This window comes from Vulpes lagopus, chromosome 21, assembly GCF_018345385.1.
Source record: "Vulpes lagopus strain Blue_001 chromosome 21, ASM1834538v1, whole genome shotgun sequence".
Lineage (NCBI taxonomy): Eukaryota > Metazoa > Chordata > Mammalia > Carnivora > Canidae > Vulpes > Vulpes lagopus.
The window spans coordinates 42,440,145-42,458,147 of NC_054844.1; the positions used below are offsets into that span (position 1 = coordinate 42,440,145).

Here is an 18,003-nt window from a genome sequence, read left to right on the forward strand (position 1 = left end):
CATAGGAAGGGTAGTATTTGAATCAGGCTTTGGGCTATAGAAAAAAAGATTACACTGGAACATTCTAGGCAGAAAGAACAATACGAGCAAAGGGTCAAAGACAAGGACAAGGGCATAGGACAATGGAAGAAAAAGCTGAGTAGTCTGATTTGACTGGAATATGGGGAAATGAGTGAGGAGGAGCTGTGGGAGATGAGGCTGGGGAGGGAGAGCTGGAACCAGATCATGGAGGACTCAGTGTGAGGCTAGGAAGTTTGGCCTTTAAAAAAATTTTTTTTAAAGATTTTATTTATTCATGAGAGACAAAGAAAGAGACATAGGCAGAGGGAGAAAAAGCCTCCATGCAGGGAACCTGATGCGGACGGAACTCGATCCCAGGATCCCAGGATCACAACCTGAGCCGAAGGCAGATGCTCAACCACTGAGCCACCCAGGTGCCCGGAAGTTTGGTCTTTACTTGATAAGCAGCAGAGAACTGCTGACGATGTTGGGGAGTGCAGATATGTGATCAAAGCAGTGCTTTAGGGAGGTGAATGTGGTATATAGAGTGGACACAGACCAGCTGTGAGGCATTGGGGGTCCAAAGTATAATGGTAGAAGTGAAAAGAAAGGGCAGTGGTTGAAGTCAAGAGTTGTTATAGAGATGAGTTGATAGGGTTGTGTGATTGATTAGGGGGTTAAGGACAGAGTCTAGCATTCAATCATTCATTTGATAATTTGATAAATTGTTATTGAGTGTTTTCTATATGCCCAGGCTCTGTTTCATGCCCTTGGGAACAAAACAGACAAGCTCTTTATGCTACTCCTGGAACTTAGTTTTCATTGGGCAGACAGACAATAAACAAGTAAAGAAATAAATCATTACAGTTAATGATATGTGCATTGAAGATAATATGTTCCAGGTACTTGAGAGGTTGTGGTGCTCTAACTTGGTAAGAGACTAAACCTGGAGAATACAGAAGAATCAAAGAATACATGCTGTCTAAATATTCAGCGTCTTAAATAGGCCTTTAGCAAGCATTAAATGATAATCTTTAAAAGGACTCATAATGCAGATATCCTGAGGTACTTAAAAGCCAGTATTGTCACTCTGTTGAAGATTTTGCCAGTCTTCGATTTTAAATAGGCAGGAGTCCAATACATTTTAATATCAGTGTGAGTCATAGGGGGACTTGCAGATGAGCCTAGCATTTGCTCCAGAAAAGAACCTCAGGTCTTTTCAACTCCTTGCATGAGTGCTAAGTTGCAGTTCCAAAGCTCTGAGCCATGTTGGTATAGAAGAGACACTTTACACCTGAATTCTAGAATGTGTGTTAGTAGCTAATCACCTCGGCCATAAAATCCCACTGATTGATAGTTTTAGGAATTAGTCTCTGATAGTTTCTCCAGGGTTGTGAAATATTTTTATTTTAATAAAAATTGACCTGTTGAATGTTTTTTTTAAGATTTTATTTATTTATTTATTTGTTTGTTTGTTTATTTATTTATTTATTTATTTATTTATTTATGAGAGACAGAGAGAGAGAGGCAGAGACACAGGCAGAGGGAGAAGCAGGTTCCCTGCAGGGAGCCCAATGTGGGACTCGATCCCAATCCCGGGACCCCAGGATCGCCTGGGCTGAAGGCAGACCCTAAACCGCTGAACCACCCAGGGATCCCCTTGAATGGGTTTGTTAATAATGGCCTTTGAAATGTTGGAGTATGTCTCAAGTCACAATGACATTGATCATCTTCTGACAATAATTAACCATATTTTAAATGCTTTCTTAGTCAAAGAGCATAAAAGGAATGTTTTTCTTACTAATTGTTTTCCAAATTCACATGGGTTGTAAATTGTTTACATGTTGTTCTTTACATTTAAGCCTGTTTGACACAACTCAAGATTAGGATTGCCCCATTACATGACAATTTCTGCCAACTCTGGACCTAGCAGTAGAGTTTTCAATATGGGTTCTGAAGAGGCACTCCTCCTATTCCAGACACTTTGTTCAGGTTGCTAAGTTTGGCCTGTGGAATCAAGTTTGAATAAAAGATCCTTCCAGTTTCAGAGGTTGAGGTCCCCTGGCTACTGCTCAAGGCCAGTCCCTCTCCCTGTGTCTTTGTCCCCACCCATGCCTTCCAACCTTCTCTAGAACTTCACTTTCTGGTCTGTCAGTCTTTCCCTTTTCATCCTGGTTCCTTCCCCTCAGCCTATCAACACTCCCAAAGCCTCTCCCATTCTAACAAGCCCTCACTTGAGCCCACGTTGCCAGCTAGTCTAACCTCTCTTCTGCTGTCGAAGCTTGTAAAGAGTAGCCTTTACTCATTCTCACTACCTGCACACCTCCCACCCACTTCCCCATCCCTGCAGCCTGACTCTGCATCCTCACTTCTCTGCTGACATTCTCAAGATAAGATCCTCTGTGGTGTCAAATTGCCAAATTTATCAGACATTATTTCACTTCTTATCCCACCAAACCTCTCAGCTGTTGATACTGTTGATGACTTACTAATTTTTGCAGCTCTTTTCTTCCTTGGCTTAATTCTCTGTAGATCTCCGATTATTTCTTCTCTTCCATTTCCTGCATTTCTCCCTTAAATTGTGGTGTTCTCCTCGGTTCCGTACCTGGCCCGTGTTCCTCTCATTTGGCACACTCTTCCCGGGTGATGTCATCCATTCTCTCAGTACTCTTGAATCTATATCTCCAGCCTGGAACACTCCTTAACATCTGGCACCTTGCCAAGCATCTTTAGCTGGGTTTCCCACAGGTAACTCAGTGTGTTCAATTTTGAACTCATTTCTCCCCTCAAACCTCCTCCTTTCATCTGCTATTAGTGGATGACACCACCCAAATTCTAGATACCATTGTTGAATCCTCAATTTTTTGCAGTCCTTAAGGGTTAGCAACATTAGGGAGCTGTCAGTAGAATGTTGCATGTTTTTATAAGTAAGAAAATATTGTGGCTCAGAAATTTTATATGCTCAAATGCCCTCAGCTAGTGTGTGGTAGAGCCAGATTTCAGCTGCAGGGATGTGTGATCTAATAACATTCATGGTCTTTCTGCCATACCATATCGTCTATAGCATATACTGCAGACTGATTTGTTGTTTTTGTTTTCTATTACCACTTTTAGATAATTTTCTATCATTTAATACTGCCTCAATATGAAGTTAGTATATGGCTTTTTGTTTTTGTTTTTAGTGCATTTGCTTCCGTCTGTATCTTTAGCATGATATCTAAGGCACAGAAAAGATGAGAAGACTTTCCAAACTACAACAAATAATTCTTATGGGTGGATGAGCTAAAGAGTGGAAACCTAGCAGAAAGTTGTATACAGTTATAGGTTAGTTGTGTAGTTCGTATGGCAAGTATCATTTTCTCATGTCTAAGAGATTCATTCATATATTCAGTACCTATGCATGAATTCTCTACCTTGTGCCAGATGGGCATGATATTCTATATTCTGCTTGCTAAACTGAGAGACAGCAGCTGGATGCTATAGCCCTGCCTTTAATAAAGGGATCTCAGAGTCCAGTGAGAGGTACATATGTATACACAAAAATGACAACACTACATGAACTGCCCTAATCAAAGTAAGTGCTGAGTGGAGACACACCGGAAGGAAGGATAATTCTGTTTCAGAGATTTGAATGAGCTATCTGCAGAGAGGAGAGGAGGTGATAGTTGAATGGACCTTAAAGTATTAAAATATGGTAAAAAAAAAAAAATCACCTGTTGGAAAAGGGAAGAAAGAGTAGTTTGGGTATAAAGACCAGCACTAGGAAAGGCAGAGAAGCATGGGGAAGTCTGGATTGTTTCAAGCAGTGAATTTAGCTGTGATGAGAGCATGGAGTGTGGTTTGCCAAGAGAGGATCCAAAGGTGGAGAGGCAGCTTGGAACCCAATGTGTGCGTACTAAGCTGTGTTTATTTTCTCCCACCTCCAGAGTTCTCATGTCTGGCATAAGCTCTGAGGCCCATCTTGAGCCAGTGCAGCCATACAGGTGTCTCCTAGTGACTCTGAATACTTGGTTTACCTTATCCTACTGACTCATGCCAAGTGTGTGAATACTAACATGAACAGTAGCCCTCGGGTTTCCTTATGGACATCCCATGTTGGCAGCCAAAGAGCAGGAGTGGCAGTAGTCTGTGATGGGCATGACAGCATCAGAATCCCATTCATTGAAGGTTTGTTCTATGCCAAGCACTGTAGTAAGCCCTTTTGGTGAATCTTCATTTAATTCTCATAATCTGATAAAGTAGGTACTATTAGTCATTATCTCTATCAGTAAGAAAACTGAGTCTTAGCAATAAGTTGACAAAGATCATGACAGCTAATAAGCAATGGAGCTGTGTCTTGAATCCAGGTCTTTGTGGCCTCAGAGCCTCTATAGAAATCACTCTGCTCTGCTGCTTTCTAAGAGAGAGGAGAACAAGAATATAGAATATTCTGGAATGTGAATACAGTGATTAGAGTAGTCGATATTAACGATTGTGCATTTTGCTTTGCCCTGGAGCAGCTGCAGTCTGTGTACCCTAAGAGGGTAAAGGGGAAGGAGATCAAAGGCAAGTTCATATTGAAGGACAGTGAGGAGTGGCCATGTAGGAGGTTCAGAGCTGCCCGGCTCTAGGGAGCGGCGTGATGCTGGCTCAGCACGGAAGCAGCTGTGCAGTGTCTCAGTTCTGTCGGGAATGGCTTCCTGTGACCCGGAGGTGGGCAGAAAGGGCGTCATCTGCCCCAAATGTGGGTTGGAGGGCATGAGGTTACAGGGTCAGACCAAATGAGAAAGCATATGCAGAAGCACCTGGCAAACAAAGCCACAGGTAGATGTGGCATCAGCAGCACCTTCATCCAGCTTCACTTGGGAAGAAGACCGTAATTGTAACCAGCTACTATGATCTCTGACACATATGCAAGGGTTTTCCTTTTGCCAGACTTACAGGTATTAAGTCAGAAAGATTCCTTCACTGACCCAAGGATTGGGGGATTGGAGTGGATGACCTGGTGTAAACAGTATTCAGGAGACCTGGGCCCTAGTGGCTCTCAGCTCTGTAGTGTGAGTGTGAGCAGAGGTCTCTGTGCTTGGTTTCTTGCCTGTAGAGTGAGGAGTTAGATTTTTTGAAGCTTTTTAAAAATCACCTTATGATGTGAAGAACATAGGCTTTGACGTTAGGCCGCCTCAGCTCAATTCTAAGTTTTGCCACTTAATACATAACTTTGTGGTTTTAAGAAAGTTACTTGACCTTTCTACTTCAATTTCATCATCTATTAAATAGTACCTAGCTACCTCCTGGAGTGGTTGCCGTGAGACAGGTACTGTATCCGCATCTTAGTAGGGTAGGGTGTTGGCCACACAGTAAATACTTCATGCTCAATGTTATTCCTCAGATAGGCTCATAGATACAATTGTTAATGACCAACAGCAATAAGAACATAAATATGGGACTTAGAGGTCTCTCTTGCCCGATCCTCTGTGTAGTGGAATAGAGACTTAGAAGAAGAGGGCTCTGGATATTCATAGAGCCACCTGGGTGGCTCAGTTGATTAAGCATCCAACTCTTGATCTCAGCTCAGGTCTTGATCTCAGGGTTGTAAGTTCAAGCCCCGTGTTTGTGGAGCCTACTTAAAAAGAAATAAAATAACAAAGAAATAAAATAATATTCATAGTTCAAATAGAAGTACAAGCCTAAAGGAAAAGAATTTGTCCATGTTTCATGTCCTGCTTTAGTTCAATGTTTCTAAAAGGCAGCTTAGGACCAGGATACAGGTACTGAAGAAATTCAGGCCAGTTGTGCCTTTGCTAGAACCTTTCCTGAGGCCCATGGGACTATAATTGCGATTTCACTTGAGGGACCCACTAAGCAGATTAGCATTAAGAAAGGCATCTGGACTCTTCAACATGGTGTAGTCGTTTTGACAGTGCAGGTCATTTATTCCCCAACAGCTTCCTAGTCTGAAGTAGAATCTGTTTAGATTCAGTATTAGATTTTCCTTTATTAAAATAGGGGAACTTTGAAAGGACATTGATTTGTTGCCTGCTATATTGGCTCCGTAGATCATTACTCAGAGGTGAATGCCAAGTTGCTATTGGTGGGTGGACAGCAGGCTGCTGCTGTTGCCCCTGCTGTAGCTACTCTGCAGATCAGCTGTATTTGTATTATTATTGGATAGAAGGCTGTGCATGCACAATCTAAAACCAATAGGCAGAGAAGATTTGCCCCTAGTAGAAGTCCCCAAAATTAACAATTTATAATTAGGTGGGAAAGAGCTAACAAACTATTATAAGTTAAATTGGCCAGTTGCCTCGTTCAGAAGAGGTACATAGGTCTGAGAGAATAAGATACATATGGGAGGTCGAGGCAGGCAAGAACTTAAGGCTAGAGAAGTCAGCTAAAAACAAGAGGGTCAAAAAAAAATTTTTTTTTTAAATAAAAATAAAAACAAGAGGGTCGGGGCAGTCCTAGAGATCAGAACAGTTAAGATCCAGTAGCCAGACTCCGGAGACAGTCATAAGTCAGTGTCAAGAACAGCTCTAGCTTGCGAGACTCAAAGCATATTGGTTCCCAGCTGCCCTCTTGTAGATTGGCTCGCTCCCTGGGTCCCTCTGTGTCATCCGGTACCTGCGGCGTACCTTGCCCTGGGGGAGATGATGACCCCGCAAGGAAAGGGAGAACTTGGTTGAGGGGAGAGCCACTCTCCTGGGCCATGTGTCCACAGCAAACCAGGGGCTGGAGAAGAAACCTTTCCCCAAGAAGCTTTCTAGTCTGTAATATATTCCACCCCTGCACTGAGTACCCTTCTCCGTAATGTCCTTTCATATTTTGTGTGCCCTTTATTGTTTAAATCTATACTTTTTGTATGATTAAAAAAGTGAATCCAGTCCTGGGCAGAGGGTGATAAAAATGCCGTTAAATTGGCTGCAATATTTTGGTACCTGCGTACATTTACTGTACTGCATTTGCAGCATGCTAGGATTTTTTTTTAATGTGCTTGTACCTGGCCATGCACAACGTCCCTTCCCCTTATGGTAGACCCTGAAGAGAATACATCTTACCCTGAATTCCAGTGGCAAAGCTCCTCCATCCTGTGCTCCAAGCCCCACATTGCTAATTAGAAATGAAATGCCTGTGCTTTTCAGAAGGTTCCTTTTATGCCGGCATGACATATTTATTAATACTCCGTGCCATAACTCGTTAAGAGCTGTTCCACTGCTCTTAATGGGCCTTGTGCTCAAACGCATTCAATGGCTGTTATAAACTGATATTTCCCCTTGGGCAGTAAACCACAATTCAATTTCAATTTTCCTTTTAACTCATTTACTTCACAAAGATCTAATTTAAGACAGATTAGGTAAAATATTATTGGACTTCATGGACACCAAGTGATTCTTGCTTAAGACATATTCTTGTAAGAATCCAGAGCTTGCGGTCCTTCCCACTCTTCCTGGGTTTTGAAGAATCCAGTGTTGAACAAGGGATAAATCTCCTCTTCTGGATTCTTATCGGCAGGTTAATGATGATTACTGAGATTTTATTAGCCATGCATATGGCTTTAAAATACTTTATAAATTTTTTGGGCAGCCCCGGTGGCGCAGCGGTTTAGCGCCGCCTGCAGCCCAGGGTGTGATCCTGGAGACCCTGGATCGAGTCCCACATCGGGCTCTCTGTATGATGCCTGCTTCTCCCTCTGCCTGTGTCTCTGCCTCTCTCTCTCTCTCTCTGTCTCTATGAATAAATACAAAATCTAAAAAAAAAAAAAAAAAACTTTATAAATTTTTTAAAGTCAGCCCATCACCGGTCATCCCGATTTATTCTCTCTCTCCTGTTCACCGTTCTACTGAGAATGGGGCATAGAAGCAGGGGAGACAGGGCAGAGGAAAGCAGCCCGTGGTGCAGATCTGCCCTGGGACCTCTCCTTGCTGCCCCCTGCCACATACGTATAGTTTTCAGGGTGGTATCAAATGCTGTTGACCATGAACCTGATGGAGTATCACGTGAAGGAGCAAAATAACCAATTCATGAGAATCCTACCAAGATGTAATGTGGAAGAATAAATAATAATAGGCTTTCTCCTCCAAAGTAGGGCTTGCTGCTTTGTTGCACTTAATCTTGGACACTTCTGCATATTTTCTAAATCATAGAATCACAGATGTCAGAGCAGGAAAGGGCCTGGGCACGCCCATCGGGCAGCCCTCTCTCTCATTTTTTAGATGAGGAAAATGACATCCAGAGAGAGGCCGTGGCTTGCCCGGGCCGTACAGCTAGGAAGAGGCCAGCGAAGCAGGAGAACCCAAGTGTTTTAAAATGGGTGTTTCGAAACCCCACCGTTTTAGTGACATGGAAGATGAGCTGGTGGTTCCCAAATCCTTGTGAGCAGGGATTCCTCTGCAGCTTATTGAAGCCCGAATCTCTGGGGTAGGACTTGTGAATCTGCATTTAAAAAAAAAAAAAAAAGCTACTCAGATAACTCCTATGCAGCCAGTCTGGCCTTGGCCCGGAACTGGTATAGCATGTCAGAGTCCAACCAGCTGTGCCCCATGGGTCACATCGTCTCCGCCATTTGTTGTTGTATGGCCCATGAGTTCAGAAGGGTTTGTATGCTTTTAAGTGATGATAGAAAAGTCAAAGAAGGAATAAGATTTTGTGATGTGTGAAAATTATATGAAATTTAAATTTCCTTGTCTGTAAAGTTTTATTGGAACATAGACACTCCCATATGTTTACGTGTTGTCTCTGGTTGCTTTTGCACCACAGCGGCAGGGTTGAGTTGGCTGTATGGCCTACAGAGCCTACTATGTGGCTCTTTACAAAAGAAATTTGCTGACCCCTGATAGATACTATGCTATTTGACATGTAAGTAAGCACTGCAAATACCAGTTTCAAAAGGAAGATTCCTAAGCTTCGAGTACTTGTGTTAGTCCAAGCACCATCTTGTGGTATACTAAAGATGTAGTTAGGAAGAACTGCATATAAATTAAGCATAAGTAAATCTAATTATTTTAATAATAAAGTATGTTTTATTATAAGACAGTCTGCTACTGGAAGTATGGAGGATTCCTCTTCACTGCAGGCAGTTTATTTCTCTTTAAATAAAAAAATATACCTTCTTTTTATACTTGATGGAGATCTAGGATGTAAATATTTAGAAAGGAGTGCTGATAAACTATTTTTACCCCATGTGCAGTATTCAATACCTAAATTAATTATGAAATTTCTACTTTACACATAAAACATTCTTAAAGCCTTTATACCTATAAAACTATAGGTTTTTTTTAAAAGATTTTATTTATTTATTCATGAGAGACAGAGAGAGGCAGAGACACAGGCAGAGGGAGAAGCAGGCTTCATGCAGGGAGCCTGACGTGAGACTCGATCTCAAGACTCCAGGATCACGCCCTGGGCCGAAGGCAGGGGCTAAACCGCTGAGCCACCCAGGGATCCCAAAACCATAGTTTTTAAACTCACCAAAGATCCCTACTTTCCTTGGCAACTCATTGCTTACTAATTCAGAATCCTAGCTGCCTCCTGGTTTTTCCTCAACCAAGAATAATAGTTACAGTTTCTTTATGTCTTCGTTTTCTTTTGCCTCTCCTCCTTGCCCCTCACCTCAGCCATACAAGTATTTGTTCATTAACTGGGCAATGGATAGTTATTACTGTGTAGAACTGACCCTATGGTGGGAAGTACCTTCAGTGGTACCTCTAGACCTGTCTTTCCACCATGATCAAACTAAAAGATAAGAGAAATGGAGCACGCAGGGTACATTATTTTTAAAAGTCTTGTTACCTGTCTTCTTCTAAGGCAGGTGGGTGATTTTTGTAAAGGCCTGGCCTGGTGGATTTTAGATCCTGGGACATGGGCCAGTGCTTCTTTCATTGCTGCTTAGGCTTTTATGTAGTGTACCCCAGGGGCCCGAATTTCTCATTCACCAGAGAATCCATCCCCCATACCAGTTTCATTCTCTGCCAGATTGCCACTAAACTGCCTCTCAACCTGGCACAGTAGAAGCTGTAAAGAGGCTCTAAACTTGGCATAATGTACTGCTCTTTGCTGCATGACCTTTGATAGGTGGCGTCCCTCTCCTGCGCTTTTGTAAAATGCACAGAGGATAATAATCCCTCCTTCACCCATACTTCATGGAAATATGAGGTTGAATGAGTAGGTATTTAAAAGGCTTGGCATTTTCATAGAGGGAGTTGCTATGGAAACCTAGAGGTGTACAAGTACTTCAGAGAGGGGGTTTCGGGAAAGTCCCAGGGTCTTCATTTCTTTGAGTAACCAAAACATGGACCTTGAACCTGTTTGAGGTTAACCCTAGGTCTACTGGTTCCTCTTGCTTTTAGGATTCAGCTTTCCTTCAGTCTGCCCTGCCAGAGACAGTACCCTCTAGTAACAGGAAAAACATTATCACAATACAGTCTCAAACAGTAGGGATGGGGAATTGAGCATTTCCAGAATGTATGTAGCTCAGCACCAGCGCTGCTTTTCTACTGTGAGAAAAAGACATGACTGCCAGATTAGAAAAGGAAAGACTAGAAGAGGAGAGGAAAGGATTTAAAAAAAAAAAATCTGTCTGCAGCTGTTTATTGGGAGTACATGGCATGGGTTGAATCTTATTGGAACTGCGGGAAGAAATATGAGATTCCTGCCCTCTGAGAGTGTAGAATCTAGTTGTGGAGGTAACTGATGGGGTAGAGAGAGGGTAAAAAAAAAAAAAAAAAAGAGTGGAAAGAAAAGCACAAAAGCCAAGTATAAATAGGAGTTCAGAAAAGGGGGGCGCCTGGGTGGCTCAGTGGTTGAGCATCTACCTTTGGCTCAGGACATGATCCTGGAGTCCCAGGATCAAGTCCAATATCAGGCTCCCTGCAGGGAGCCCACTTCTCCCTTTGCCTGTGTCTCTGCCTCTCTCTGTGTGTCTCTCATGAAGAAATAAAAATCTTTTAAAAAAAAGAAGAGTTCAGAAAAGAGAGAGCTCAGACTAATTGGGAATATTTCATTAAAAAGTGGGACCTCAGGACCAATTTAAAAATCGTGCTTCCTCTGTGGGGAGAGGGGATATGTTTGAAGAGCATGCAGGAAGGAGCAGCATCGGCACGGCGTTCTCTCTTCAGCAACTGATGGGTACATAGATGTTGGCGGTATCATTCTTTAGACATTTTTATGTCTTATGCTTAAATGTTTTTCTGTTTTGTTTTGTTGCTGTGGTGTTTGCTTTTTACTGAGGTATCACTCACAAGCTAGACTGTTCACCATTTTAAAGTGCTCAGTTCATTGGTGTTTTGTTCATGAGTTGTGCATTTGTCATCACTATCTAATTCCAGAACATTCTCGTCATTCCAGAGAGACCCCTTATCAGTGACTCCCCATTCTCCTCTCCATCCAGCCATAGGCAATGACTAAACCAACTTTCTGTCATAGATCTGCCTATTCTGGACATTTCTTGTAATGTTCATAGAATCCTATGGTATGTGACCTTTTATGTCTGAATTCTTTTAAAGATTTTCAAGGTTTATCCATGTTGTGATATATAAGCCTCCATTTTTCTTTTTCTTTCTTTTCTTTTTTCTTTTCTTCCTTTTCTTTCTTTCTTTCTTCTTTCTTTCTTTCTTTCTTTCTTTCTTTCTTTCTTTCTTTCTTCATTCCTTCATTCTTTCTTTTTTTCTGGGCCCAGATATCTTTAGTTCTCAAAAAGTTCCTCAAATCATTTTTTTAAAAGATTTTATTTATTCATGAGAATACACAGAGAGGAGAGAGAGAGGCAGAGACACAGGCAGAAGGAGAAGCAGGCTCCATGCAGGGAGCCTGACGTAGGACTTGATCCCGGGTCTCCAGGATCAGGTCCTGGGCTGAAGGTGGTGCTAAACCACTGAGCCACCCAGGCTGCCCACCCTCAAATCATTCTGAAGTTCAAAATGGAACTTTTGGAAAAAAATAAAAACTAAAAGGAACCACTTTTGGATATTACTTTTCTTAATTCTCTTATTTGACTTGGAATAAAGCTGATTTTTAAAAATTTATCAATAACACCTTACTGGGCACTCTTCAGATAATAATGTATATATTTTTATTGTGCTAAAGTATATGTAACATAAAATTTACCATTTTAGCCATTTTTAAGTGCACAATTCAGTACTAAATATGTTGTACATCCATCACCACTATCTGTTTCTGGAGCTTTTTCATCTTCCCAAAGGGAGACTTATATCCATTTAACAGTCTCTCCATTCCCCCTCCTCTAGCACCTGGTAAACTCCATTCTACTTTCTATCTCTACGAATCTACCTATTCCAGGTTCCTCCTAGAAGTGAAACTTCTATATCTGTCCTTTTCTGTCTGCCTTATTTCACTTAGCACAGTGTCTTCAAGGTTCATCTGTATTGTAACATATAAATGGATCTCATTCCTTTTAAAGACTGAATAATATCGCATTATATGGTTAGACCACATTTTGTTTAATCATCTATCATTGATGGACATTTCGAGTTGTTTCTGCTTTTGCAGTATTTTGAATAATGCTTTTGTATGAACCTTCGTGTATGAGTTTTTGTGTGAATACCTGTTTTCAGCTCTCCTGGGCATATACCTGGGAGTGGAATTGCTGGGTCCTATGGCAGCTCTGTGTTTAACTTTTGAAGAACTGCCAAATTGTTTTCCAAAGTGGCTGCACCATTTTACAGTCTGCCAGTAATATGTGAGTGTTCAAATTTCTCCACATCATTGCCAACGCTTGTTCTTTTCCATGGGTTTTTTTTTTTTTTCATTATGATCATCCTGGTAGGTGTGAAGTGCTGTCTCATTGTAGTTTTATTTGTATTTCCTTAATGACTAATGATGTTGAACATCTTTTCATGTGCCTAGTGTTTGTCTATCTGCTTTGTAGAAATGTCTATTTTAAAATTGGATTATTTGTCTTTTTACTGTTGAGTTCTAAGACTCCTTTTCTAGTCTCAATGCTAAGACCCTTCTTAGATTTACGGTTTGCAAATATTTTTTTCCCATTCTGTGGGGTTTTTTTTTTTTTACCTTTTAGATAGTGTCATTTGTAGTAAAAAAAATTAAAATTTGATGAAATCCAATTTATCTTTTTAATTTGGTTGCTTGTGCTTTTAGGTGTCACAAGTATGACACCATTGCCTAATCCAAAGATGTGAAGATTAACACTTATGTTTTCTTCTAAGAGTTTTAGATTTTAGCGTTTACATTTAGGTCTTTGATCCATTTTGAGTTAATTTTTGTATAAGGTATGAAGTAGAGGTCTGATCCATTCTTTTGCATGTGGTCATCCCACCACTGATTGTTAAAGGCTACTCTTTCCCCTTTGAATTGTCTTGGCACCTTTGTCAAAAATTAGTTTATGTAGTTGTGTGGGTTTATTTCTGAATTCTCAATTCTGTTCTATTGATAGATATGGTTATCCTTATGCTAATAACACAATCTTGATTACTATAGCTTTGTAGTAAGCTTTGAAACAATAAAGTGTGAGTCCTCAAATTTTTTATTTTTTGAAATTGTTTTGGCTCTTTTGGTTCCCTTGCATTTCTATACGAATTGAACGTGCGTTTTTCAATTTGTTAATTTCTGCCCAAAAAGGCAGTTGAAATTTTGATTGACATTGCTTTGAATTTGTAGATTAGTTGGGGGAGTATTGCCATCTTAACAACATTACATCTTCTGATCCTTGAGACCACTAGTTAAGGTCTTCTTTAATTTCTTTTAATGATGTAGTTTTCAGTGTATATTTCTTTTATTACATTTGTTCCTAAATATTTTGTTCTTTTGGATCCTCTTATAAACGGAGTTGTTTTTTTAATTTCCTAATTTTGGGATTGTTTATTGCTACTGTATAGAAATACAACGGATTTTTATATGTTGATCTTGCATCTTGAAACCCTGCTAAACTTGTTTATGAGCTCTAATAGTTTTGCTTATATGTATTCCTTACAGTTTTCCATATATAAGATTATTTGATCTGCAAATAGAAATAGTTTTACTTGTTTAATTGCCTTGCCTAGAACATCCAGTACAGTGTTGAATAGAAGTGGTGAGAGGGACATCCTTGTCTTGTTCCTAATCTTAAGAAGAAGGCTTTCAGTCTTATCATTAAATGTGATGTTAGCTATAGATTTTTCATAATGCTCTTTATCAGGTTAAGGAAGTTCCCTTCTATTTTTAGTTTGTTGGATTTTTTTTTATATAAAAGATTACTGGACCTTGTAGAATGCTTTTTCTGCATCTGTTAAAATGATCAAGTGGTTATTGCCTTTATTTTATTAATATGTTGTATTACGTTGATTGATTTCCACATATTAAACCATCTTTGCATTTTGGGGATAAATCCCACTTGATCATGTCATATAATTCTTTTTATACGCTGCTGGATTCAGTTTGCTGGTATTTTGTTGAAGCTTTTGTGTCTATATTCATTGTGTCTATATTCAGGGATATTATAGTGGGTTTTTTCTCTTGTGATATCTTTCTCTGCTTTTTTTTTAAGATTTTATTTATTTATTGGGCAGCCCCGGTGGCTCAGTGGTTTAACACCTGCCTGCAGCCCAGGGCGTGAGCCCGGGGTCCCGGGATCGAGTCCCATGTCAGGCTTCCTGAATGGAGCCTGCTTCTCCCTCTGCCTGTGTTTCTGCCTCTCTCTCTCTCTCTGTGTCTCTCATGAATAAATAAAAAAATTTTATTTATTTATTCATGAGACACACACACACACACACACAGAGGCAGAGACACAGGCAGAGGGAGGAGCAGGCTCTATGTACGGAGCCTGACGTGGGACTCGATCCCGGGTCTCCAGGATCAGGCCCTGGGCTGAAGGTGGTGCTAAACCGCTGAGCCACCCAGGCTGCCCCTTTCTCTGCTTTTGTATCAAGGCAATACTGGCCTTACAAAATGAGTTGGGAAGTGTGTCCTCTTCTATTTTTTGGAAGAGTTTGCAAAGGATTGGTATTAATTCTTTAAACATTTGGTAGAATTCATCAGTGAAGCCATATGGTCCTGGGCTTTTCTTTGTGGGGGTTCATTTTTTTAATGCAAGGTGCAGGAGAGTATTTATAGTACAATCCCATCTGAGAGAAAGAGAGTCTTTTCAAGGCTATATCTGTGTGCTTGTATTTACACAAGAAGGTTCTGAAAAGATGTAAAAAAAAAAAAAGATATATAAGCAGCAAAGGTTTTCTTTGGGTAACGAGATAGAACTTAAGTCTTCTGTGTCTTATATATAATTACAAGAATGTATTGCTTTACATTTTTTAAAAAAGCCTACTTAAAATGGCAGACATTTGACCACTTGCTCTTCTATCCGCACAGTAAGGAACTAGTGCTGTGTACTTGCCACTGGCCATGTCTCCTTAGGAGCTCAGTCTCCTAGGCCCCTACATCTCCAGCTTCATAGTCCTTTGTACCCCTTCTCTGTTTCTCCTCCATCAACACTGAACTACCTGTCCACTCCCTGAGAACGACCCACAGTATGTGCTACTGTGCCTCTGTACATTCTGTGTTATTCCCTTTCCCTGCCAGCCTTCACCCTTTATCTGCCAATTCTTCCCCTTGTATCCTTGGAACCCCTTCCAAGTATTAGTTACCTTTCCTTTGTGAACACCTTTCAGCTCATTCCCTACCCAAGGGGAAAAAACTCTCCCTCCCGCTGCCTCTCATACATCACACATGTTTTTGTTACTGAACTTTGTATTTACCCTGCATCATAATTACTAGTTTACATATATGTCTTCCCTAAAAGTACAGTTTTATCCAATTTTGTAATCCAGAGTTTAGCACAAAATGGATGCCCAGAAGTACTTCGATTGAATTGAATTCATGAGACAAGAAAAGACATTCTGGGTAGGATGAGCAATGTAAGCAAAGGCCAAAGTTATAAGTTACTATAACATGTGCTATTTGGCAAGACAGGAAGATTCATGGTGGGAAATACGGTTTAATGATTTTGGCAAGGCTGATCATGGAGACTCTTAAAAGTCAGAGTAGACTTGATAGGAAAATATTGGTAGGATGAAGAGTTCTTCTCACTAACTTAAGTCTTTGCTCAATTCTTTCTTCTCAGTAGGCTTACCCTGACCACCTCCTTTAAAACAGGCACCTCTCCATTGTCCCACCCACTGACCCCAACACTCTATGTCTCCCCTTCCCTCATCTTCCTCCTTTTCTCATAGCACTTACCACATTGTATATCATTTACTTATTTGTTACATTTCTTTTATTTGTTGTCTGTCTTCCCCATTAGAACATAAGCTTCCTGCACCATGGTAGCCTTGTTCCCTGCTGTTTCCTAAGCACCGAGAACATTGCCTGAAACATAGTAGGGACGTAGTAGGAAACATTTGTTGAGTGAACGAATCCTAAATTAATGAACTTCAGTATCTTGCCCCAAGCTGGCAGAGGATGCCCTAGGTATAATTCATATGGCTTGTTTCTGAAAGAAAGAAAGAAAGAAGTTTATAGAAATGTACAAAACTGCTAAGACAGCGCCCACTGTGTATTATGTATATAATCTGGGGCAGGGGAGGGAGGGAGGGAGGAGAAAGAGAGATACGGTGCCTTAAGGTTTCTTGCCTTAGAAACCAAATTGGGAAGTCAAAATTATAAGTACATTTGGTAATATAGGTTATTTCTTGCCTATAAAAATGTTGCTGTGTGTGGTGTAATTCCCATGCTTTAACAATTTCTCTTTTTCTTTCTCCACAGACCTTTGTAGTATTAAACAGAGGGAAAACTCTCTTCAGATTTAGTGCCACGCCTGCCTTGTACATTTTAAGTCCTTTTAACCTGATAAGAAGAATAGCTATTAAAATTTTGATACATTCATATCCTTTTCTACAAATGTGGAGTGATTGCAGCACTTGCATGGTCACTGGTACATGTTTCTGAACTTCGACAACTGAGTTGTATATTAAATATTTTATCAGTAGTGTAGTTGACTATCCCACCGGTCAGAAGTTTGAGTGAACTTACGCCAGATCCTGAGCTGAGCTTCAGCAAATCGTTTTTTTCCTAGAATGATGTCATGGAAATCTGGAATTTTGTTAGTATTGTGAAGAAAGACAAATTAACCTGTACCTGAAGTCTTTTTAAAGTGCTCAGCATTCACTAATTTTTCATCTTGAGGCAAACAATTCAGTTCTTTAATGCAAGTCCAGTATTGGAATTTTTGGAAGGCTACTTCTTGAGTACAAAGGGTTGAATGAATGCTTTAGAGATCTCCTTGAATATTTCTGATTTCTTGAGCAGTGAGTATGGAAAGTGTCTGAGATGGTTTCTCAGATTAAATGGCCTCCTTGCTGTAGAAGTTTACATCTAGACTGTAACCTTGACATGAGTCTTTTCTGGTATCTTTACTCCCCTTAAACAGAACATGACAATTTATTCATGTGGCCTAACTTGTATATCTTATTAATACAGGAGAGCATATGACAGATGAAAAATTATGTGATGAGTTTAGCAACTTTGCATAATGACTTTAAATTTTATGGTTGGTATTTAATTGGTCAGTACCTAGTCCCTTGCTCCAAAGGATATTGTATTCTCTAAGTAGGAAGAGAAAACTGGCAGGTGCAATTTGGTAAATTGGTTTGTGAAGCTTTTGCCACATTTTAACTCTAAGAATTTAGCAGCCCAATTTTGGTTGATTTATAAGTAACATAGTTCTGAAATCTAAAGGTTTATAAGGAATAAATAATTCAGTGGATTTCTTCCCCTTTTGTTGGATTAGAAGACAGTGCCTTTTTCTCTTCTAACCAGAACGTATTATTATTCCTGGAAGAAAAATCCAGGTCTAAGAAGTAGTTTTTCTTTTAAAAACTCCATTAGTAGAGTGAAGATTGTGAATGCCATTAGCAAGGGAGGGTGAATTAGCAATAAATAAGTTTTGGCTTCTGTGCTTGTTAAAGTGACAGTTTGAGTTTGAGTAACCCACAAACTCAACTCAAAGGAGTTTTTTCTCAGTAGTCAAGAACAGAAAGGGCGGAGAAAAATCTTGGGTGAAACTAAAAAGGCAACAAAATAGCT

General features: G+C 40.2%; 1 protein-coding gene across 4 annotated transcripts in view; it reads left to right on the forward strand.

Moving 5' to 3' along the window:
* SCN8A (sodium voltage-gated channel alpha subunit 8) overlaps window positions 1–18,003 on the forward strand; it is a 122,716-nt gene that overhangs the window by 9,496 nt on the left and 95,217 nt on the right. For all 4 annotated transcript variants that reach the window (XM_041736333.1, XM_041736335.1, XM_041736331.1 and 1 more), the window contains exon 3: window positions 16,684–16,802. In XM_041736333.1, coding sequence (XP_041592267.1) covers window positions 16,684–16,802 — 119 coding nt within the window. The remainder of the gene's footprint in view (window positions 1–16,683; window positions 16,803–18,003) is intronic.